The 26,388-nt window shown below is 33.7% G+C and overlaps 1 protein-coding gene across 3 annotated transcripts in view; it reads right to left on the bottom strand.

The window, feature by feature from the left end:
- Positions 1–16,170: 16,170 nt before the first annotated feature.
- LOC145277888 (uncharacterized) overlaps positions 16,171–26,388 on the bottom strand; it is a 190,397-nt gene continuing 180,179 nt past the window's right edge. For all 3 annotated transcript variants that reach the window (XM_080129879.1, XM_080129881.1, XM_080129880.1), the window contains exons 11-13: positions 23,672–23,761; positions 19,648–19,780; positions 16,171–16,321 (exon numbers count right to left, since the gene is read on the bottom strand). In XM_080129879.1, coding sequence (XP_079986005.1) covers positions 16,249–16,321; positions 19,648–19,780; positions 23,672–23,761 — 296 coding nt within the window. In that variant the 3' untranslated portion in view covers positions 16,171–16,248. The remainder of the gene's footprint in view (positions 16,322–19,647; positions 19,781–23,671; positions 23,762–26,388) is intronic.

Raw genomic sequence — 26,388 nt, 5'->3', positions numbered from 1 at the left:
GTTTATTTCTCCAAACTACTAGATTTTCAAATTTCTTCCATGTATCCCGTTTCCAACTGTACTAACATGCAGAAATTTAAATGTAATGTGAACAAACACCTCGCTGTTCAACACCCTATTTAGAATGCTTCTGTATGCATTCACAGTAACTCCTTACGTTTCAATGGCAATTTGCCTTGTTTGGTGTAAATTAGGAGTTAAAAAAATTAAATTAGGTAGGATAAATAGTTATAACTAGCAGGGATATCCAACGTTGTCCTGGATTGAATTCCACACTTCCAATATTGTCATTGAAATCGGTGAAATCAACTATTTTTAAATCAAATCAATAGATTTCCTGCTCTAGTCAGGGACCCACCACAGTGCACTGTAAGGAAACTTCATATGAATTCCCGTAGTGACTAAGTTAACAATACATATTGTAGTCTACATTACACTGTAGAGAACTTACTGTTGGTTTTATAAAAGTTTTGAATCAAAGTTTAAAATGCAAAATTCAACTATCATAGTTCAATTGTGCTCTAAACAGAAACATTAATTTCGAACACACCTCTGTCATATCAAAGAACCTACTGTTGATTTTATATGGTGGGCCCTTTTGCTTGTGTGATAATAAAACTTCTCAAATGCACTTGTGATGTTAGGCTGTATAAAAGTGTTAACTTTGGTCAAAATCAAACTGTTCCTTCTTTAATTAGATTTTTAATTATCGATTTTCCATACTTATCTGAGGCATTCTGATAAAAACCAATCTAAGAACAATCCCAGACAGTCAGACACATAAAATACATTCGTGTGAAAAAAAAAAAAAAAATCAGCACAGCTGTTTTGGAGTCTAAAGGGGAACGAACTGCCATACACACAGACACACACACACAAAGCGCCTTTTAAAGACTTCATTAAGTAGAAATAGTGATTTTTGTCACCCGGTCTCTTCAAATCTAATTGAACATTTAAAATGATTACTTTCTACCCCTCTTTCTGTGTATATGGAAATACCTTAAAGCGACAAAAAAAAAAAAAAAAAAAAAAAAACATTCAAGAAAATAATTTTTATATTAATTCGGTTAATTTTTTAAAAATCAATTGTTGAAAAAATGTTTTTAAAAAAAGTGTAAAAGTTGTTTTGCCACCCTAAAGTGAAAAAGGCATCTTCTTGAAGGTGTGATCATAGACAGTTAAGTTAGTTCTAGATAGTAAGTTAGTTAAGGTGAGCACATTTCTTAATTAATGAACTAAATAAATGTTTTTCTCTATTTGCCGTAATTTATCAAAGTTATCGCCCTTACATCAGTTTAACTCGAGTTAAATCTAAACTGAGCTATACTGTTTTTGTAATTGTTTAAAATAGATAAAATTAATTAACACGTGTAAATTATAAAATGATAATACACGTTTTTTTTTTTAATGTGTATATGTACATATTTAGTAAAGGAGATTCAATTTATTTTGTTAAAAAAAACAACAAACAAATAGAATATTTTCGTACTTGAAAGAAAACTGAAATTCCTCTTGAATACTAGGTTTCTATATGTTTTTATACAATGGATGTATTTCGCAAATACAGACCGGAATTTGTAGAGCAACTTGATTCTGTTTCCTCTATTATTGACCATTTGTTTGCGGATAAATTGATTACAAGATCAAATAAAAACAAGATTTTAAGCGAAGCAAACCCTGATAATCAAATAAGAGAATTACTGGACCTTATTCCCAAGAAAGGTCCAAAGATATTGAAACCATTCTATGATATCTTGAAAAAGACTGACAACGGGGAGTTAGCCAAATTACTGAAACCCTACATTAATAGTGGACCAACATCGGAGCCAAAGAAAACCCCTCCACCAGTCCAACATGTATCGTCGAAGGAGTACAATTGCAAAGTGTTGGTCCTTCACCCGTCCGACGAGAACCAGGAAATAAAAAAATATAATCAGTTCAATCAAGATACTTGTACCCGTGTATTGGAAAAAATTACAACGTTTGCTAGTGAATGTGAAGCCTTTAAAACAATGGTGATTTTTATTTTAGGCTGCTTCGACGGAAAATCCGTTGAAGACATCCTCGATACCAATAAAACATATCCTATCACCAATATATGCGCTACTTTGAAAGGCATTTTACCTGGGAAGGAAAAAATTGGCGTTTTACTGCGCCCGGAAAATGTTGATTTAACTTTAGTAAAAGATGAAACCCCAGATGATAATTGCAAACTTGTCGCCCTTACAGAAGTTCGTTTCAATGAGTTTTTGAAGAATCTAACTAATGCCGAAGACATATTTCCTGTAATATCAGACTTCATTAACCATGATGAAGTATTATGGTGCTCACCTGCTCAGGAGGCGACATCGCATGCGCAGGAGGAGGCAATACCTGGGTATATTTTATTGCTTGATGGCCCCAAAGAAAATAAAGATGTCGGCGATTTTCTTCGGAAGTCAGGAAGAAATGTTAAAAGTAGCATCGATACGTGCGTCCATATTGAAAATAAACTAAAGGATGTTGTCAAGGAGTCCCCGAAGCCAGCATATTTTATTGTGTTTTTATTAGGATCGTTCAATGGAAAAGAAGTTGAAGACGTTATGTCAGGGAACCCTGTTCATATTACGAAAATCTGCTCAGAGCTTAAGAACATGTTGCCCCAAAAAAGAAAGATCTGTTTCCTGATGCAAAAGGATGACACTGTAAAACCTGAACAGATTAACCTCGATAAAGATAGCGACGAAACAGTTATGGTAGTGGCACTAACTAATCAACGATTGATTGATTTAATGAAAAAATTGGATGATGAGTCTGATATACTTTCATGTATCGATACCTTTGTTTCAGACGATGAAAAAATTTGGTGAAAAAAAAAAACAAATGGTATTTTTTTAGATTAGGTCCAACTCCACAATTTTCTTTTAAATGACGACTTTTAAACGTTTTTTCGACTATGCTGAATACGGAAATCGCATTGAAACTTTGCAGAAATAAGTAGTTATCGAGATATAAAAAGTTGTATTATGCATTGTATTCTTTGGCGGCCATCTTTATTACGCGCGTAGATTTGTTTATGGCGCGCACACGCGTAAAAAAGATGGCCGCCAAAGAATACAATGCATAATACAACTTTCTATATCTCGATAACTACGTATTTCTGCAAAATTTCAATGCGATTTCCGCAATCAGCATAGTACCTATTTACAATGCCTCCCCACGGGACAGAGTTAGACACCAGGGTCGTTTTTTAACGTGGAGAAAAGGGTACAAAAATAAAAATTGTCTCAGTCGTGAAGGATTTCTCCTCCACCGAAAGAAAACAAGAAAATGAAGTGCAGCATCTGAAGAACAGATACTGCACTTTGATCTTGACCAAAAGGCCAATCAGCATAGTTGAAAACCTATAAAAGTCGTCATTTAGAAGAACATTGTGAAGGTGGACCTAATCTAAAAATTTACCAAAAAAATGTTATACGGCTAAACTCTAAAACTCTATTTCTGACACCCAAAATATTTAAATAGTTAAATTGAGCTTTACGGACTCCTTGCGGTTTAGGTGAAACAGAATAAAATGTGGCGCTTCTGTATTATACAAACGAAAAAAAAAAAAAAAAAATTGAATTTCAAGTGAAACAAATGGTACCCACGTAATTGCCAGGTCTCAAATAGTAACATATCCAAAAGTCAAAGAAAAATAATTATTAATGAAAAATAACTATTAATGAAAAACTTTTCGATAAAATTTATATGAGGAATAAATTTTGTCCAACATTTTGAATTATGTTCGTCATGTGATGTAAGCAACCAAACTCAATTGTCTCCCCTGTCAACTTATCTCTTTTTAGTAAGCGTAATATATATGTGTATATTCCTTTCACAAATGTTTTTTTTTTTTTTTTTCATTAATAATTATTTTTCTACCTTATCGTTTTTCGTAATTCTTGGATATGTTACTATTTGAGTGAGTACTAATGTCGGTACCATTCGTTTCACTCGAAATTCGATATTTTTTTCGTTTGTATAATATAGAAGCACCCAAAATGTTTAAGGGTTTTGCGATATTCATATCGCACACACCTTTTCCATATTTTTTTTATTTAAAAAAAAATATTTTTTTGACCTGTAAATTCACCGTTCTCTGTTCGTCCGTCCGCACTTTTCTCAATAACTATGCCTTGGAATTTTTTAAAATTTTGCACAAACATTAAACATGATATGAGTAAAAAAAGTAACAGAACGGATTTTCCGGGAAAACTCCGGTTGCTCCCCTAGGGGTGCTTTTCGGGTTAAAATGGATAAAATTGACACTTTTCTGCTTATTAAAAAACTTGATGCCTTGGATTTTTATAAAACTTTCTGAAAAGCTGTAACTAACTGATTTCTATGTAATTTTGTTTGTCTAAACTTCGCAATAACTCCAGGAGCTTTTTTTAGGGCTAATAAAAACACTACATTTTTGGAACTATTTTACCATATTTTTCCAAAATTTTCCGTGTATGTATATTTAAAAGTTTTGCATGGTGCTGGACTCAAATTTAAATATGTTAAGGCCTTTGGGACTAAATGGCTATTGGAGGGGGGTGCAAATGATGAACTTAGTCATTTCTTTTTTTTTTTTTTTTTTTTTTTTTTTTTTGCATGGTGCAGAACTCAAATTTACATATGGTAAGGCCTAAAATTGCACTGTTTGTTCATTTTCAACAGAATTTGACGTCTCCAGAGGACTTTTGGAGCTAAATGAGGGGGGAGACAAATTCTGAACTTAGTCATTTTTTTATGCTTTGTTCACTGTGCACTCATGGGGGACCATGCATGCTTCACTTGTTTTTATTGTCCCCAAGGCGTAAGATTAAAGAACGGCTTTTTATTTTCTTGCACTTCTACAGTTTAAATTTTCAGCGCAGTGATTTTTTTTTTTGTTTGTTTTAGTTTTCACTTTTGAAGAGACTTGGAATAAAAGACGACAATCACAAAATTTATTGAAGTTCTTGTGAAACTTTTTTCTAAATCAAAACAAATACATTATAGTAACACAACAGAAAGCATCAATTACTGGAACATTGATTGAATTAAACAAATATATATATATATATATATATATATATATATATATATATATATATATATATACACACATATATAAAGTGTTGACTATTCCAAATTGACTGGTTTAATTTATTTCTATATTTATGGGATTGTACTTTAGGGTCTTTTCTAATGGGAGAAGTATTTTTAGGTGAGCCAGATTTAGAGAAATATTTTCAGTGAAAAAAGTTTGCAGATTTTATAATCAAATGTGAAAAACCGGGACATTTTATATGATAAACAAAACCAAATAAAACATATATTTGCAAACTATTTTCCTCATCTTCATAGTTATTGTTTTCACAATGTTTCCGACACAATGGCTAGAGGAGTTGAGTCTCTACAGTTCCAGGTGAGCATTGTCTGAAGAAAGCAGTTTCAATCCTACCCAAATCCGGCCAGAGGATTAGTTGCCTAAAAAACGTGGTGAAATGACAACAACTATGGAAGGCAGTAATTACTGAGGATGCAGTTAAGACTCAACATTCCTATTCCGTTATGATTAACCACCTGAAGAAGGCCAGAGGATGAGTTGTCTGAAACATCATGAAAACCATGACTATGAAGATGAGGATAACAGTCCGCAAATAAATAAATATACAAATTACTCATCTCAAGGGATTCCAATAATAAAACAAAATAATGCGTTCAGAAGGCATATATTCACAAAAAAGGTATTTTATACAAGTTTAAAATGGAAGTTTACAGCAATAGGAAAAGCATAGAATGTTTGTAAATATTTTTAGAGTTCTTATAAAAACAAGGAGAATTCATCAGTTGAAACATTGAAGAAGTATGATCGATTAATTAAGAGTCGTGAGTTTCAGGGGTCAGGAAAAACGTTTTCAAAACTTCTCTGCTCATTTATATAAATCATTATTCATTGAAAGTTGTTTTTAAGAGTCAGTGTTCATTTGTTTTTATTTTAGTATAATATTTCAGTGAAAAAGATTGGAAATATTTCAATTGATGAGTTGTTTTAATGGGCAGACGACATTAAAGGATTTAAGCAGTCATTGTGAGTGTATGAGTGGAATGAAATGTTGCAGATATGAGCATCCAACAGGAGGCACTCAGCAACACTGATCCATAGACTCGGGTCAACTGGTTTATTGAAGAAAAATTTGTCTTTTTAAAGGATCTAGGTAGCTCCCAGAAAGACCATTTCAAATAAATTCAGAAAGTTTTCTGATTGATCCAAAATATAATTGTTTTATTCAGGATAGTGTATGTGTAGACGACATGCGTACAAACATGTTTTACACATGTTGATTTTGTACGTCGATGTGTAAACATCAACCACTACAAATGAAAAAAAAATATCCAAAACTGAATGTTTTAATATATTTCAAAATTGTAATTAGAAGAAAGTGTCCATTAAAAATAATCTAATTCAGTGAATGTTGTCGTAATTAACGTTTTCTGTTGCCTTAATGTATTTGTTTTGATTTAGCAAAATGTTTTGCAAAAGCTTCAATAAATTCCGTGATTGACATCCATTGACCCAAGTGAAATTCTTCAAAAGTGAAAATCTTGAATGCAGATGTGCCTTTTAAAAATGATTTTTAAGTTACATTTGAATTGATTTCATCGTTAAAAGTTATTCCTTAACCCTATTACTAACCCTAAATATGAGTGGTAATACAAAAAACAAAAACAGAGTTCATTGTTTGCTTTATGTTTTTTTATGCAATGTGTCGCCCATTTTGTTCACAACTGTTCTATTATCGACATTAAGCACAATTTTACAGAACATTAAGAACATTTTTATTTTATTTCATTGTACACATAAAATGCCAAAATGAAAATTTGCCTGGAAAAATATAGTCGCCATTTTTATAAATCAGTAGAAAACAAGATTTAAGGGAGATAACCCTAGTCCATACTTTTCTATTTAAGAGCAGAGAATCATTTAAAAAGAACATTTCAGGATAAATACGGAAGCAAGGAAAAACATTATTTTACCATTTTTGTTAAGGTTGAATATAGGATTACCATGTTTACTGCTCTTGATTAACTGTAGCGTTTCTGTCTTGTAGATGTTGATCCTGGTGAATGGACAATAAACATTTCTAGCACAAATAGATTCTGTTCTTGTTTATGATCAAGATTTGGATAAGTTCATTTATTTGTTTCATCGACTGTTGATGAACTCACCCACTGTGTCACCAAACCGAACCCACACGGCTAAGACCGGTGATCAAGCAACGACTTCCTCCACTCCTTGTGGGCTCTGTACACCAAGAAGATCATGTCGCTGTAAGAAGGCACCAAAATGGTTAGAAGATTGCATAATGATGATCAAAAAATATCACAGGACTTCTGACTCGGCATTCAGATCTATATGTTTCAGTTATGTTCACCTCATTATTGACATTTTTGGTATCAGTTTTTGTGAATATTGGACCTGCTACTCACACTTATATGCAAACAAAGACTTGTGGGGGAGATATAGGATTAGCATGTTTATTGATCTTTATTAACTGTTGCGGTTCCTTCTTTTGTAGATCTTGATTGTTGTCAGTGGACAATAAACGTCTGCAGCACAAATAAACTCTGTTTTTATTTATTGAAAAATTTTTAATCCTTTTTATTTTGTAAAGAAAAAAAAAAGAATTTCTTTTCCTTCACTAGAAAATAATGAAATCTTGTTTTCAACTGATTCATATTGATGGCAGCTATATTTTTCTGTCTAAGTTTTCATTTAAGTCATTTACGATGAAACTTACGCTAACTTATTGTTTTTGAATAAATTCCTATTTTAGTCACCTAAATTATTTACAATAAAATAGGTTTTGGCATTATTCTCTAACAACTTAGTGTTACTTATAACCATATTTTAGAAAAATTAATTGTGCTGAAAACAATAATTTATACGAGTTGATTAGTCTGCGAAATGTGTTAAATTATTGTTTATTAGTAGAAAAATGATGTCCATGTCAAAGTTGTATTTTCAGAAAAAAGAAAATGTCAATCGGTTATCTCCCTTCTCACTGTCTTCTTTGATCCCCTTCCCTTTCCCCCAAAAAATCACTTTGAAAAGAGAAATACCTGAATAACATTTCCTGTTTTGGGAAATACAACCTTGACATGCACATTTTTTCTACATGCAAACAATAATTTACTGTGTCTGACTAAATTCGTAATAATTTAGAGTCTCTAAATTTGAGAATAGTGCTAAAACCCATTTTACTTGAAATAATTTAAGTGACTAAAATAGAACTTTAACATTAAAAAATGAATCCAGAAACTATGTCCTTTTACTAAAAAAATTTGTAAATTAAAGTGTTCTATTTGTTAAGATTTTTTATTTTTGCAATTTGTAAATCAAAAGTGATGGACCACCATTTTGTGGCTTGCAAATCAAAGGGAACAGAGTTGTCTTTTCTCTCAAATTATTATTTAAATTTGACTTCCCCTCATGTAAACATTTAAAAACAATGGTTCTTATTTATGGAGTCTTTTCTAAAAACTCAAATACAAAAGTATCCCTCTTCCCATAAAAAAGCGCAGTTATGCAGTAACAGGCAAGAAATAAAAAACAATTAAAAAATGTAATTTTCTACCAATCTAAAATTTTAAAGTGTGGAAAATTATTGTAACATTTATTATCTATGAATATGTTCTTGATTCTTACCTTTAAATTTAAATTGACTAAACACAGATCACTCGTAGATGGTGGTCGATTTTGTTTCACTAATTTCAGGCTTAAAAGATAGATAAATAAAAGAGCTTACTCTTCTGCTAACCATAAGTCTAGGGGATTGCCAGTCTGATTAAGTGGTAAGGTAAGTTATTTTTTAAATTACTTTTTAAGGAATGAAACACCCAACAACACATTAAATAACCATATTGGATTCTGACTGCATCCAAAAGGTAGATATTAACAATTTCTTATATTGAAATAAAAAAAAACAAAAAAACAAAACAAAACTTTAAAATAGTTCCAGAACTTTAAAACCATGCAAGTCTGCATAAATTAAATTTTTATTGCATTTGGTAAAAGTTATTTGTTGTTTGTTTTCAATGTCTTGGTTGTTAACTATACTGAATGAGTGCCAACAAAAGCTATTTTCATTCTCAACGTTAAGCAATGAATTACAAGATTATTAAAAGAAAATCTTTTATTATTATTATTAGAAAGAATTACGTTTTCTATGTAAATATCTTGTAAAATGAACCCCAACTATCGCAACAGTATAAAAATAAATTTGATTTTCTCGTATTCATGTTTTAAGGTAACTTAAAGTATAAACAGAAATTTGTCTGGATATTGTTTGTATAATCAGGATGCATTTTATATGCTAAACAGCCAAACTCATGAAAAAGAATTAAAAAAAAACTATCTTGAAAATATACCCGGTGAACCAAGTGCAAAAGAAATTCAAACAATTGAACTTAAAGTGACAGGTTTTTTTTGTTTTTTATTACATGGGGGTAACCACTTATCAAGGCCCAGGAGCCACTTGAGGATAAGGGTTATTGTGTGTACAGTAATCAATGGGATAGTATCGTAGTAATAGTATTGGGGATTTGATAAGGTGTCATTACTTAAGGGGGCGGTTTATCAGGAATTTGTTTATGTTGGACTTGAAAACATCCAAGTTGAATTCGGGGGGGGGGGGGGAAACAGGCAAGCGGCAGAGTGTTCCACAGCCGTGCTGTTCTAAGAAAGAAGCTTTGTTCATGGAATCTACGTTTTGATTTAGGCACGAATAAAGAGTGGGGAAAATTATTGACAGTGGTTTCAGCTAGTCAGGTGTTTTTCGTGAAAGATTGGCGAGGGGTTACCAGAGAATGGAGCTCAGACGAGCACTTGCCATGGAAATAACGATAAAACAGAGACAGGCTCGCAACGTCTCTTCTGTGGGAGAGAGGTTGCAGGGAAGAGAAAAGGGCATCACCCACCAAGCCACCAAGTCTATAGGCAGGATAGGCTGTTTTTAGCAGCTCCTGCTAAAATGTGGCAGCAGTACTCCATCCTTGGACGTACTTGGCTTTTATATAGATAGAGAATTGCATCATTAGTGAGATATCTTCTGGAGTGGAAGAAGGATCCCACCATTTTCCTAGCGACCTTGGCCACAGACTTGATGTATGTGTTTCATTTCAGATTAGGAGTAAAGGTCAAACCCAGAAGCTTATCAAAACATGGGGCCTCCCCTAGACGAGAGCCATTCATTTCAATCAATGCCAGATGGGGATCAGAGCGTTTATGATGTAATGATAGGAGCTTGGTCTTAGATGCATTAAAGGTAACCAGCCACCTCTTCCCCCACTGAACCACACGCTCAAGATCTGAGTTAGAATCTTAAAAAGATCTCTCGGTTGGAATGTATGAGATAACAGGTGAATGTCTGGCATCTTGTAGGTTGTCCCATCCCCAACTAGAAAAAAATGATAAGAAAATTAAAAAATACAAAATTTAAAAAAATATTTTAATAAATTTTAAAAGATCGATTTTTTTTTGTTTTTTTTTTACAAAAAAATTGGTGTGAGATTAAAAAAAGTCTTTAAATTCAAGATGAACTATCTTCTATTAAAATATTTGGATCTTGCTTGTTTGTTTGTTATTGTGTTTGCTTCTTACCATCATAGAAGCAGTAGCAGCAATGAACATTTTTTTTTAAAGGTATTGAATTGTGCTTGGATGCAATCTCAATTAACATCTTCCTTCAGCCAATCAGAGGCACAGAAATGTTCCTCTCTGTATGTTGCAAATTTTTTATATGTAATATAAAAACTAAACATACCAACATTCTCTCTCACTTGTCCAGTTTATTTAAAACCTCACTCACACGTCACTAAAAGAAGCCAATCTTAGCCTCTGGCCGAAGTTATGCGACAACCTAACAAGAAACTATTGAACAAGTAACAACAGCTTATACGCACTGGTGTTAATGCATCGAAAACCCAGCTTCTCTCCTTTCATCATAATCGCTATGATCCCCATCATGCCCAATTGAAATGATTGGCTCTCATGTTGAGGAAGCTCCATGCCTTGACAAGCTTCTAGGACTGATCTTCAATCCTGATCTGAAATGAACACATACAACAAATCTGTTGCCAAGATGACTGGGAAAATGGTTGGATCACTCTACCACTCCAGAAGGTATCTCACTGCTGATGCAATCCACTATTTGCATAAGAGCCAGGTATGCCCTAAAATGGAGTACTGTTGCCACACCTGGGAAGGAGCTGCTCGACACACTTTATCAAGCCTTGATAGAGTTTAAAACCAGTTTTGAAATCTAGTAAGTGGTGCTCTTTTCTCTTCCATGCGACCTCTTTTCCACATAAGAGATGCTGTGAACCTGTCTGCTCTATTGTTATTTTCATGGCAAGTGCTTGACTGAACTCTAATCTATGGTCCTCTCTTCTAAACTTTCACAAAAAAAACACTCGACTAGCTACAACCACTATATATGATTTACCCCATTTGTGCCTAAATCTAAACACTGATTCTGTGAACAAAGTTTCTTTTCCAGAACTGTCCACCTGTGGAACACTGTTCCGCTGGCCTGCTACTCAGTTGAATATAACATAGTGCCTTCAAATCCAATTTAAACAAGTTCTTGTTGAGTCATCCCCATAAATAATCAAATTCTAACCAATTTACACCATTAACAATTACTACACTACCACCTTACATTCATTAACCTTTATCCCCATGTGGCCTTCTGGCCTTGATAAGTGGTGACTCCCATGTAAAAAAAAAAAAAAAAAAAATGGTTACTGAACTCAAAGGTTCACAAGTACGAAGCCTTAGTTGCCAAAATGACCAGCTGAGCTAGCTTGGAATGTCAAAAACAGAAATTTTAACTTGAGACGAAACATCTCTTGTTCAATTTATTCATTTTCTTCTTTTCGTTCATAGCGGAAGCATATTATAGGTGATGGAGGAAAACATTTAACAGGCCACCAATTGCAATTAGTGTCGTGATGATTAACTGGAATTGGAAATGGAAAAATCAGAACTTTTGGTGGTATCGGAATCAGAAAAATGTGAACTTCCAATTCCAGAAACGATTTGATTTTTTTTTGTTGTTTGTTTAAAAATTTAATTTTCCATTGCTGCTACTAATGATAAAATAATAAATATTTATTGATTTTTTATTATCAGTAAAACTAAAATCTGTGAATCAACTATTTACAAAGACTTAATTCCACTTGTCTACACTTGAAAAATACTAACATACTTTGGACTCTTATTTACTACAAAGACTATTTTTGCTTGTCTTAACACGTTGTCAATAAAAGCAGATATATTTTTATATGTATTCGCTTTCTTATTCTTTCTTATCTTTTGTGGAAATTGCTCCAGACAAAACGTGAAGTCACTTGATGTAAGGAGCTACCAAGTATGAAAAATAATTATCCTAATAATATGAGATAGCTATTGGTTTTAGTCTTCAAAATACCAAAGCTATAGGTAAGAGGAAGGAACAGAGTTCCACAAGCCTGCAGTTCTTGGAAAGAAGCTCCTGGAAAATGAAGCGGTATTCCAATGACGTATCAAAATGGCAAATTTAATGGATCTGGAACAAAGGAAGCAGGTAAAATGGAGTACCGTTTCCACATCTGCAGCTGCTCGACGCATCAAATCCAGCCTTGATAGAGTTTAAAACTGGCTTTGAAATCTAGTAGGTGATGCCCTTTTCTCTTCCCTGTGGTCTCTTTCACACACAAGAGATGCTGTGAACCTATCTTTGCTCTATTGTTATTTTCATGGCAAGTGCTCGACTGAACTCCAATCTATGGTCTTCTCTTACTAAACTTTCACAAAAAAAACACTCGACTAGCTACAACCACTATATACAATTTCTCTCACTCTCTAACTGCGCCTAAATCTAAACACAGATTCCATGAAGATTCTTTTCCAGAACTGTCCACCTATGGAAGACTGTCAGATAATTCTGAAGAACACATGTCATAATTGTATTCATAGAAAAGACTGATACTAGCAACATCACGTCTGTAAAAAAAGAGGATGCAGAGAAGAAGAAAGGATGAGGCCAATCAAATTATAGATATGTTTCTGCACTTTATCAAGAACCCTTAAATGTGACAAGAAGTTTATCAGCTCAAATATCACAATAGTACTCCATACATGCGTGAGAAAGTGTTTAGAATGATAGAAAGAACCAATAATGTGAGAAGCAGAATTAATCAAGAAATTGATCACAATACTTGATCAATTCCTTCTATACTCCTACTGGCAATACTCTCAGAAAACAAATAACTGCATTCTTTCTCATCTACTACTCTTTTTTTTCACTTCCTTTGTATGTCTCTGATTTGACCCATTTAGGAATATATCATCAAGGTGTCATCCGTCTATCTCATTTGGGTTATCTAACACCTGGGATGAGTTTAGAGTTTATGGATGGTACATAGAACGACTGGAGGCCTTCAATCTGCACTCACTGGAGAATAGGCAGATGTGTGGTGACCTTGTCCTCCTCAACCTCATAATCATGTGTAACAACTAAAATGAGTCATGTGACTTCTACTTCACACCAGCTCAACAGCAGGGGTTTCATGGAAACATAGATTCAAGTGAGAAAATGCCGATGGGGCTGCCCAGACATTTATTTGTAGGCTAGAGTGGTCTTCAGGTGCTGACTCTTCAATTCCACTTTCCCGTCATGGAAGGAAGATAATGACTTAAGAGATAGTTTGCACTAAATCAGAGATAAAATATAGAAACGTCCCTACCGAGATTTGAACTCATGATCTTTTCTGTCTCCATGTGCTTCCTACATAACCTCAACACCATCGTACTAATTTTAGAAATATTAAAAATATATATATATATATATATATATATATATATATATATATATATATATATATATATATATATATTATGAACAGTACATAGGGCCCGAGCAAAGCTAGGCTTAACTGTTAGTAAATACATAAAGGGAAAAGATTAAGAAGTTTGTCAACTTAAAAAGAAAATTATATCTACATTTAAAAAGTAGATGAGGATTTTCTTCTACCCCCAATTAAATTATATGTTTTTAGGCAATTTTAGAATCAGAATCAGCAATTGTATTGGAATCTGGAATTTAGAACAAAATTGGTAATTGCATCGGAATTGGGAAAAAATATTGGAATCATCCCATCGATCGATGCCTCCATTTAGTCTCAAAAGATAAAGGATACCCCCTGTAAGGGCAGCTGCACATGTCATTGAGAGGCAAGGGTTGCACAATCCCCAACCAAACCATCCCTCTCCTGAATCGGCATTGTTTGAGTCCGGTAGCAAGGAGAAGTTCAGGATAACTGGAAACAATGCTGAGATAAGCGGAGAGCACATACAGTATCTGGAAGTCCTAAATGGTCACCCATTTAGTACTGACCAGGTTCAACGTTGCTTAACTTTGGTGATCCTGCGAGAACCGGTGTGTCAACATGATTATGGTGTACACATCAAAAGTCACAATAATAATGTTTGGAATATTTGATCGTATGTACTGTTTTAATAAATTTATAAATGAAGATATTTTCTAAGCAATTAGTGAAAGAAGCATTGTTAACTCATGTCTGTTAATGTAGAGAAATGGGGTCGATTGTTACCACAATGAGCTTCTGTAGCATTAGTAGTTGATGAGGAGAAATCCTCCCACAAAAGTAAGTATGTAAGCTCTTTTTTTGAGCAAATGCCATTTTTAGCATTTTTTGTTTATTATACATATTTATATATATATATACAAATGTGATAATATATAGTGTACTACATGTGTACTATATATGGGATCCATTTTCTGAGCTGTGTGTTGTGGAGAGCAGAACAAAAAAAGAAAAGAAAAAAAAGAAAGAAAACATACTGAAGATGGAGTACATCTCTGAAATATATTTGTTATAAATTTAAAACAAGTAAAATATTTGTTTATTTTCCTCATATTACGTTGTGATTTGGCTTTCAAGTGCACTTGATGTGTATTTTATTCAAATTAAATCAACGTTTCTATATAAACTCACACCCTTGACGTTTCTTAATTTTATTTGAATTGAATAAATGTTCAGATAATGCTTTATTTTGTGTTTTGTATTGTTTGTTGAGATTCGTTGACATTTTCGATTCTCCCGGTTTTTGAATTGCATTGTCTTCCCCTGTTCTGCGCTCTTCAAAATGAAACCAAGAAGTTGTTTCATCACAGTAAATGCAGTACTAGTGCCTGACTTGTCTGTTTTTCAAAATCATAATGGCTTTAATTAAATCGAGTAAATCTTTTATCTTTGCTAAATTAAAATTATTATGTTGACAATGTGAAAAAAACAAAACAAAAAAAAAAACCCAGCTTCTGACATCTTCATATATGCCAGTTATATCACGGCCCTATATTACGAAGGTCATGGTTATACTTAGTCTGATTCTAACAAGCACAATTTCTTTTTTTAGCACCGCCTTTTTCTCGCTTACAATTTTGACTGTAAATCGTGGGAGACATGTCCTTTTTTGTTTTATAACAGTACAGAATACTTACAAAAGGCCACCCTCTCACTATGTTAAGAATGAGTTCCTAAATAATAACATTATTATTTCAGTACGATCCATATTCTTCATAAGTACCAAATAAATTAACACAATAGAAATTAGATATAAACATGGCGTGTATACTACGAATGGAATTATATAAATTTGTCAATGACAACATCTTATTTTTACACAGTCAAAACATCAATGGAACAAAACAAGAGAAAAACTTCAATACTGTTTATTTACAGTGTAATTTTGTGGAGGGATACCGACCAATATTACAAACTCATATACTCCTCATAAATGTACAGAAATGCATTCTTGGTGTCTCTCAGTACACAGCTTTCTCCCCTCCACCTCTGTCAATAAAAATCTAGACAAAGTGAAAACGGAGAACACGTCTCTTGCCGGACTTGACTCAGAAAAATCGTGTCAACAATCATTTTCCATTATATATCCGAAAACGAGGTGGTGGTGGTAGTAGTTATGGTGAAAACAGTATTGTCACAACCGGAAGAGACCCCCCCCTCTCCCGCAAAAAAAAAAAAAAAAAAAAAAAAATGCAATTTAAAGGCACCAGTTCATAAATACAGGGAATAAGAAGACGCGGATCTCGTGTGGGTTTTCTTTTTTTTTTTTTTTTTTTAATTATTTATTTATTTATTATTGCTGTATCGATAGTATTTGGTAGGTTAGGTGCGCTGGTAAAAGAATACACACTCTCGACTGCCTGTGGCGGTATTTCCTTTGCTTATGCTGGAGACTCTGCAACAAGAAAAAATCAAGATCTGTTGGTAAATTCTAGTAAAAAAAAAGTTCAAATCAATATTCAAAAATACTCCCCTCCCCCATATATATATATATATATATATATATATATATATATATATATGAGGTTGCTATTTTTCAAAAGTAGGGTAACCAATGAAATATAACGAGGTTAATACGAAAGTGCTCAATACGGAAGTAGAACAAGTTACATTTTCAATTTGTCTTCACATAAGCAGTAATTTGTTGCTACACAATCATGAGCATGTTTCGGTCTTCTAGTGTTTAGCAACTAGAGACCTCTTCTGGCAACAATGCTTATTTACGAAAGTGGTTTGCTAAACACTAAAGACCGAAACATGCTCATGACTGTGTAGCAACAAATTACTGCTTATGTGAAGACAAATTGAAAACATATATATATATATATATATATCCGACCAATGAGATGAGTTAAATCATAGATTTATTAATCTTGTGGTTTACAATCTTATAAAATATTGTCGAAGGGAAATATTTTTTATATAAGACAATCCCAGCCAAATAAAAAAGCTCAATATACAAGATAGAGCAAAGTAAGAATTGTAGGATTTATATTGAAATTTTGTGAAGTAAAAATATAGAATTTTTAAACAAAAATTTATTGTTTAAAACAAGGAATACAAGAAGTTTAAAGTTCTTTCCTTAATCCATGGATTTTCAATGCATGGCTGATATCTGCAGAGGAAATGTATTAAACTAAAATAATCATTATGAATAATCATAAATTTGGCTATTTAGCCCATATGTTGAAAATTGGTTAAAAATATTTTTTTTAAAAGAACATAGATAAGGATATCAATTTAAGGTGATCCAACGCAAGAATTAGATTAATAAAAAAAAAAAGATATGTATTTCGAGATGCATGATGGTGTCCTGCGGATAGAAATGAAGATTATTTTTATATTCCATACTGGTTAATATAATTCCAATAACGAAGGTAAAGTCCAAAATTGTAGAATCCAACGTCCAGAAGAAATGGCAAGGATGCTTTGTAACAGTAAAAGATTAGAGATAATAAATCCCATTTATTTTAGTACAAAGACAGCATGCATTCTGCTGATTCATCCGCCACAAGTTAAGTACATATGGACAAAAGTTTATAAAAAGTAGAAATCATTGTAAGAGTGGAATAACTGCTGCCAAAAGAAGGTATATCAAATTGACCATGAAATGTATCGAATTATAGAAAATAAGGACTCATTATTTCTGAAGAATCTATAATAGTGTGGTAAATAATAGATGATCAACAATTTTCCCACTATTCAACAACCATGAGGAGGAAAGCTGACCTGCTTGCTGTTTCACCTCCAACTCCACTTTGGACTCAAACTATTCCCTTCTAAATTTCCCTGTGCAGAAAGAAGTCGTACTTGTAGATCTGAAAATCATCCCTTCTCATGTCCATGATATCAAAAATCTAAACCTCTCCAAGACGTGTAGACCTGATCTCATTCCTGCGATAAGAAATGCTCTGCTGAGCTAGCTTCTCTTCAACAAATGCCTAGCCGTGTCTTGCTTTCCTGATAGTTGAAAATTTACCTCTCTTGTACCAGTATTCAAGTATTTTGGTGAAAGAATTGACCCGCTCAATTATCGCCTCATCAGTCTCCTTCTCTTTGGTAAAATCTTTGCATCTTTAATCAATCAAGCGCTAGTCCACCATCTTGTAAATGCTAAGCTTCTTTCTGGCCAACAGTATGGATTTAGACAAGTTTGTTCTACTGTGGACATTTTAACTATCATCTCTGAATGCATATACCATGCACTGGATAAGGCAGAGAAAGCTAGACCTCCTTGATATCCAAAGCCTTTGACAAGGTCTGGCATGAAGGGCTTTTCACGAATACTCAACATAATCAAATCACACCTAGACAATAAAAAGGTCCAAGTTGTCCTCCATACCTGTAGGTCTAAACAACACAGATATATGAGATAGATATATTTGCTGATGACACCATATTTTATGATAGACATGAGAAACAAACGAATATATACATATCCAAGGGAATGGCAGAAAACCTAGAAAATAATCTTCAGTTTGCAGTGAAATGGCGCCGTAAATGGGTGGTAACATTTAAGGCTACTAAGTCTAAGCTACTTTCTATTAACAACTAATAAAAACCTTCTCAACCCACGATTGCCTTGACAAATAACACTCTTCCTGGGAACCCATCTTTCGAATTCCGTGGCCTAACATTTACAAGTAACATGAATTGGAACAAATACACCCAGGATATTGCCAATGCTGCTGCAAAGAAAGTGGTTTTGGAGTGAAACCAAAATTATAATGCTACCATGACTCCTCCTCCTCCTACTACTACTACTAGTAGTAATAGTAATGATGATGATGGTGATGATGATGATGAAAATAAATAAAATAAGTCTTTAACTTAATTTCTTTCTTTCTTTCTTTCTTTCTTTCTTTATCGTTCTGTTCGTTTCTTTAATTTTTCAATGACTAATCAATAGTGAGACCACCTAAAGCTACCTACCCCCCCCTCCAAAAACAAAAAGAAAAGGATCTAAGGGACATACCTGGAAAAAAAAAGATAATGACAAGAGTCCTCTGTTTTCCAATCAAATGACCAAAACCAAAAGAAAGAAATAAAAGACGGCAAAAAACGAATATAGTAGTTAAGAATGATAAGGAACAACCCATAGTTTGTTACACTGGATTTCAATCCAGCACATTCGACCAGATTTCATTCTTATTCCTCCTGGCTCAACATTACAACAATCATGAAACTTTAAAAGAAAGGAATTCAGGAGACTCAACAAAAACCAAAGAAGAAAACAAATTCTTTTGACAATATCAACATTCCAAAGCATGAACAATATGAAATTAACATTTGTCATTTTCACACACATACGCATACAAAAAGACTCAAAATATATAATTACTACTTAACATAAAACATTATTGTTTTGCAATATTTTGGAGTCAGAAATAAATTTCAATTGTCAATTGGATTTTGATTTTGTTTTTGTTTTGTTTTTCCTTTTGAAACTGATTCATAATTTACAATTATTAATCTTTATCTTCAATGTTAATGTAGCTCTAGTATAAATATACTTATTGAGTTTATTTAATATCTACAATACTATGAGCATTGTCCCTTTTAAGTACCAATACATTAAACTAAACTTTGCTCTTCCTGTCTAATTCCCCCCTCTCTCTAATATATATATATATATATATATATATATATATATATATATATATATATATATATATATATACACACATCATAATGTACAACTAAGCATGTTATTATCCCAACCTTGTATCATTGTATTTGTTCCATTCAGCATTTTCAGTGTGTCTGCATTCGGCCCAATAGTGTCCCATGGTTGCACAATCACCGGCATGACAACAGACAGCGAATAATCTGTATTGTGTTGAGCCGGGTACGCCTGTTTAGAAATAATAAAAACAGAAATAAATGAACTTGTTTGCAAATATATTTATAAATTATTCACAATATTTTACTAATCGAAAACATGTATACAAAATTTTTAGAAATTGTTTTGGAATATAAAAAAAAAAAAAAATCATGCATATATATTGAATCTTAGTAGAAAGTTTTTCTCTACTTCATTTCTGGAAATCAAAAATATAATTCTACTCCACCTGTGGAAGTTAGAAACCGGATTCAATCTCTTTTGAAGCTGATTTTTGAATTAGTCTGATTGGCTTTACCTTTAGTATGAATGTCACAGTTTTGACACTGTTTCCTGTCAAACTTTTTTTTTAATGGTAACGGTCATCTTTACTGATCATGACGATACAATCTCAGAACATCAACAGAGTCTACATTACTTATACATCGCTTAACGTTTCTATTTCTTTACCGTGGCAATACAAGGTGGAATGATAAAATTGTCGCCCTAAAGAAAACAACACTACAACTTTATTTTAAAACTTTTATTGAAAAAATCAATTCAAGTAACTTGATTATGTAGTAGAGCTGACATACACTCAATGTAGCCAACTTCAGCCTCAATCACCGCCTCTATATGAGTTTAGAACTGGGAGTATGCCTTTTCTACAAGGGCTGGCAGAGCTTGTTGAATACTTGGCAGATGATGATGATTAGGCTGGCTTTGCTCATGTTGGTGATATTCTCGATATATGACAAAATGAAGTAGTCCAGCGGGTTCAAAAAAGATAAAAACAAAATCTAAGAAGCCCCCAGATGCACCCCTCCACCGTACTGTATACCGATACTCTATGGCTGACTGGGATAGCTTCCGTACATTCATATCTGATTTACCTCTGCACTCCATGTTTAAAAAGGAAGTGTGCTCTATAGTATCAGATCTGACCGAATGGTTAATTGTAGGCATAGACCAATTCATACCATCTAAAAAATTCCAACAAAAACCTAACAGCCAGCCGTGGTTCTCCCTAGAATGTGCTGCTGCTATCGTGTACAGAAATCACTTTTTCCATAGCTACCAACGTAATAGATGCACTGAGACTAAAGCTGCTTTCAGGTTTGCCAGCAACCACTGTAAAAGAGTAATCAAAAATGCAAGAGAGCAATATGCCCAGTCTGTTAAATCCAAGATAGCTGATCAGCGGCTTGGTTCCCACCAGTTTTGGCAAATAACAAATAGGATCCTGAACAGAAGTGTGTGTTCTATCCCAACCATTATCAATGGACCAGAGGTCATCTCATCAGCGTCAGACAAGGCCAAACTATTTGCAAAGAACTTTGCAGCTAATTCTACTCTATGCGACGAAGGCCATCAACTCCCCATATTTCCTCCTATAACACAGAACAAGCTAGGTAACATACAAATATCCGTGCATGAGGTCGCCAAGCTAATCAAGAACCTAGATACCAGTAAAGCAACTGGCCCTGATGGCATCCCAATTATAGTGTTAAAAAAGCTTCAACCAGAACTTGCTCCCATACTTACGAAACTATTTAAGCGCTGCCTTAAGTAGAAGTGCTTTCCGACTCCCTGGAAGACTTCATCAGTTTGCCCTGTATTTAAGAATTCAGGTGATAAGTCATCTCCCTCTCAGTACAGACCAATAAGTCTCCTGTGTGTTATGAGTAAGTTGCTGGAATCCATATTAAATAGAGAAATAGTCAACCACCTCAGCAGGAATAACCTTCTTAGTGACACACAATATGGTTTCCGCTCTGCAAGATCTACCGCAGATGTGCTGACGGTTATATCCCACAGGATTAGTGAATCTCTTGACAAAGGCTTCCTTTCTAGGGCAATTGCTCTTGACATATCAAAGGCCTTCGACAAGGTATGGCATAAGGGTCTACTTCACAAGATTTCCAGCTACGGTATAACTGGAAATGTTTTCTCAATCATTAAATCATTTCTCTCCGATAGGCTCATAAGAGTCGTGGTAGATGGACAAAAATCGGAGGCCTGCAATATAAATGCTGAAGTCCCTTAGGGGTCAATCCTGGGCCCAACTCTCTCCCTGATCTACATCAATGACCTCCCTAAACACATACTTAAATCATTCATTGACATCTATGCTGATGACACGACCATCTACGGCAACACATCAAAGGCTGTAAATGACAAAGTTCTCTCTGATTCTCTCTCCTCTGATCTCGAGCGCGTGGTTTAGTGGGGGAAGATGTGGCTGGTTACCTTTAATGCATCCAAAACCAAATTCCTATCCTTACATCATCAACGCTCTGATCCCCATCTGGCATCAATTGTGATGGATGGCTCTCGTCTGGGTGAGGTCCCGTGTTTTGACAAGCTTCTGGGTTTGACCTTTACTCCTGATCTGAAATGTAACACGTACATCAAGTCTGTTGCCAAGGTCGCTGGAAAGATAGTGGGATCCTTCTACCGCTCCAGAAGATATCTCACTACTGATACAATTCTCTATCTATATAAAAGCCAAGTACGTCCAAGGATGGAATACTGTTGCCATATCTGGGCAGGAGCTGCTAAAAACAGCCTATCCTGCCTTGACAGAGTACAAAATAGACTTCGTGGCTTAGTGGGGAATGCCGTTTTCTCTACCCTGCAACCTCTCTCCCACAGAAGAGATGTTGCGAGCCTATCCTTGTTTTATCGTTATTTCCATGGCAGGTGCTTGTCTGAACTCCAATCTCTGGTCCCCCCTCGCCAATCTTTCACAAAAAACACCCGTCTAGCTGAATCCACTGTGAAAAATTTCCCCCACTCTATATCTGTGCCTAAATCAAAACGCGGATTCCATGAACAAAGCTTCTTTCTTAGAACTGCACGCCTGTGGAACTCTGTTCCGTCTGCCTGCTTCCCTCCGGACTACAACTTGGATATCCAATGTTGGCAGATTCCTAATGAACTGCACCTTAATTAAACACTTCATCAAATCTCCACACTAACGTAATGTACTTGCAATAACCCTTATCCCTGAGTGGCTTCCGGGCCTTAATAAGTGGTGATCACTGTGTAAAAAAAAAAAAACATCTAATTCACATTTTTTATATTTTATTTTAGACTTAAGAGATGTGCTATGTCATTTTTTTTTTTTATTTAAAAAAAAATTTTTTTATTAGCAAGGCTTCCATGGAAAAATATTTTTTAATTGTCTTCTTATTTTGGCTGCTATTTCCTTGCTGAAGCAATTTCGTTTCAGTTATTCTCGGTGTTTTATTGTATCCTCTTACCGATATGAGAATCTTTGTGAATTTTTGTTGGCAAAAAAATCTTAAAAACGAGAACACTTTCAGTCAAATCTTCAGGAATATAATACCATTTCACTCTCCCCAATAAATTATTTGGACATATAGCTAACAAAGCAAAAAAAAAAAAAAAAAAAAAGAAGAAGAAAAAATATGCAACAAATTAACGTTACCAAAGGCAAGATAAGTTACTCTTCTATCTATCTGGATAAGGTTTTTTGTGTTTAAACTTATTTTAAAGTGTTTATTTACTTTGAAATCGAACTAGTGTCAACTCTTTTGAGTTGGAATAAAGAAAAATGGTGGTTTTGTTAAAGCCATTTGAACCATCGGTAATCGCTCAAAAAGTTGAAAATGAAACAAAATACTGGCAAAACATTTTTGCACGATTGGTGACATTTATTGGAATGGTTTCTATCAGTGTTTTGTTTAATTTTCGATTTTTGAGCGGAGATCATATTGACCGAAACGTTGTGAGACTAATTCAGTAGTTCAAATAATTCAAATGATCCAAACGATCAATCATCATCTCAAAAATTCTGAAACAAAATTTTATTTTTATTCTTGAAATTTTTATTCAATAAATCTTCTAAGTGATCGCTAAAACGTCAGGTGTTAATCTGTGTGATTGGCATTCTCTTACCTGCGTTGACAAAAGGTGCAAGGTCTAAGCTATCCACAGGATATCGCAGTTCTGTCTTGAGTTTTCCTAATTTTTCTGCCCGTTGAAAATCTGAATTTTACATCAGGAAAGCAACTAGACAAGATTTTTAAAAAAATGTACATTTCTTTTTTAAACAAGATGTTGTTATGGGATAAGAAAATTTTCAAACTCACATCCATTGTGTCGGATAATAAATGGAAAGGCTGAAAGACATTGGAAACTTTGATTGGTCGAATAAAATCATGTGATAAAAGGTAGGAGCATTTTATTTATTTATCTATCTAATCTAATCTAATCTATCTATCGAGAATTGAAAAAAAAGAAGCAAATTCCAGTAACAATATCTTTATTTTCTAGTAAAGAGATTCATTATTTAGAGTTGTTTCTCCATTCGTCCAAATAATAAAAGCATCTAAAAAATATATAATATAATATAACACAATTATAACATTAAAAAGAGATAAAATACATATTTTATAGAATTTGTAGAATACCTCAAATAAAATATATAGGCCTAACCCCTAAAAAGTATTGTAGCTCTTAATCATTAATAAAATGTTTTGACTAAATTAAATAGATAAATTAAATAAATATCATTAAATAATAATAATAATAATAATAATAATAATAAAAGGCTGCTGTCAGCGAGAAATCAATGGTAAGTGACTGTTGCGATAACGCAAATATATTTGCAAATACTATCGAAAGAGGTAGAGAGTACTAGAAATCTGAGGAGATTTGTTGCTATTCAGTTTCCAGAGTACACTACAAGTTGTTTTCAAGGAGAGATCTTGGATGACCTGTGTGAAAGCTCCTTGTGAACCAATAATAATAATAATAATAAAGTTTTAAGAAAAAGATCTCTTTGGACACACACACATATATATATATATATATATATATATATATATATATATAAGGGTCATTCAATAAATAAGGTGATTTCTTTGGTATAAGGACTTCTAATACAGATTTAAATTTACATAAAAAATTTTATTTTGTTTTACTTCTTTTTCACATGGATTCAATTTCTTTTGCAAATTCAAGAAAAACTTTGAGTTTTGGCGATTAACAAAGATGGCCGACCAAGAACATGCTCTAGGATTGAACAGTGGTCAGTTATCAAGATTTTAGTTGTTGAAGGGTGCAAACAAGTTGAAATTCATAAGAGAATGGCAACTGTGTATGGTGTGACATGTTTCAGCTGAAAAAATGTCTACAAGTGGGCTAAATTGTTTAAAGAAGGATGGAGCAAAGTTGAGGATGAAGACAGGTCTGGGAGGCTTAGAGTGGTGATCAAATTAGTCAATGACCTCATTCACTGATAGGAGAATAGTGGATGACATTCCAAGGATTTTGGGTTTTTTGTTGAGGCAGCACACAAAATTGTCCATGATGACCTTGGCTACTCGAAGGTCAGCTGCTAGTTGGTGCCAAAGATGCTTACTGCAGAACACAAATGGATGAAGGTCCAGTTGCCCTAGCAGTGGCTCTTCTGCTATGAGAAGGATGGTGATGAGTTTCTATGTGACGAGATATGGGTTTGGCACTATAAGTCTGAGCCCAAACGACAGTCCATGGAGTGGAAGCATGTATGCTCTCCAGTGAATAAATTCAAGCTTTAGCAGTTCACAAAGAAGATGATACTCATGATATTTTGAGATATGCAAGGCCCAATCACCATTTCATTCCTTGAGAAGGAAGCACTGTTAACAGTGCCAACTACTATGAATTGCTTAGGTTGGTCAAGAAAGACACAAAGAAAAAACGCAGGTGTCGTCAGTCAGAAGGAGTCATTTTGCATCATGACAACACAAGGCCTCACACAGCAACCCAAACGGTGCAGAGCTGGGAACTGCTCCCTAATCTTCTTAAAAGTCTTTGTACTAAAACCATCCCTTATATATTGAATGATCCTCAATTGTTAAAATTTCACAAAAAAAATCGAAGGTAACTGAATTTTTGTGAAAGACAATCACTCCCGTTCTACGTCTTTGCATAAAATAAATAAAAGCAAATGTAGCCCTAGCAGATATATTTAAAAAAAAAAAAAAAAAAAAAAAAAAAAAAAAAAAAGAAAAGGTTAATTAGTTTGAGAGTGAATCTTGGGTACTTTTGAAGTTGACGTTTACAATGCAAGGGAGATAATTAAATATGACTAATCAAATATGGCTATAAAATGTAAAGGAATTTTCAAACGTTGAAAATGTATTTTAAAAATTTCCTTTTTAAATAAGAAAAATACAAAAATCAATTTCTGAGTGAAATGAGTTTCGGTATTAACGATACTGCCCATTTGTTTATACCTTTTATTAGGTTGCTATTATATAGTTTAATTTCTAGGAGTTTTATTGTTCTTCTTAGATATTCCTCTATAATTTTCTCTTTCATTTCTGGTGCTTTAATAGTGTCGGCTTCCAAAATTCCCAAATATTTGTAAGTGTCATGTTCTTTGCTTGGTTGGGTAGTTTCATACCTTCCATTGCCTCCAGTTTTCCCCTTCTTATAACTAGCAGTGCACATTTTTCCAATAACGAATTCCATACAGATATCCTGACTCGAGATTCTGGTTGTATTTATTAGCGTCTTTATTTTCTTTTTGCTTCTTGCAAAAAAGTTTCAGGTTGTCCATATTCATTAAGTGGTTCATTTTTTTTATATGTATTAGTGAACTTGTATCCGACTTGGCACTTCTT

The sequence above is a fragment of the Euprymna scolopes genome, chromosome 6, assembly GCF_053919585.1.
Source record: "Euprymna scolopes isolate OS-2025 chromosome 6, ASM5391958v1, whole genome shotgun sequence".
NCBI classification, from domain to species: Eukaryota; Metazoa; Mollusca; class Cephalopoda; order Sepiida; family Sepiolidae; genus Euprymna; species Euprymna scolopes.
This window is presented reverse-complemented; position numbering and strand designations above follow the sequence as displayed.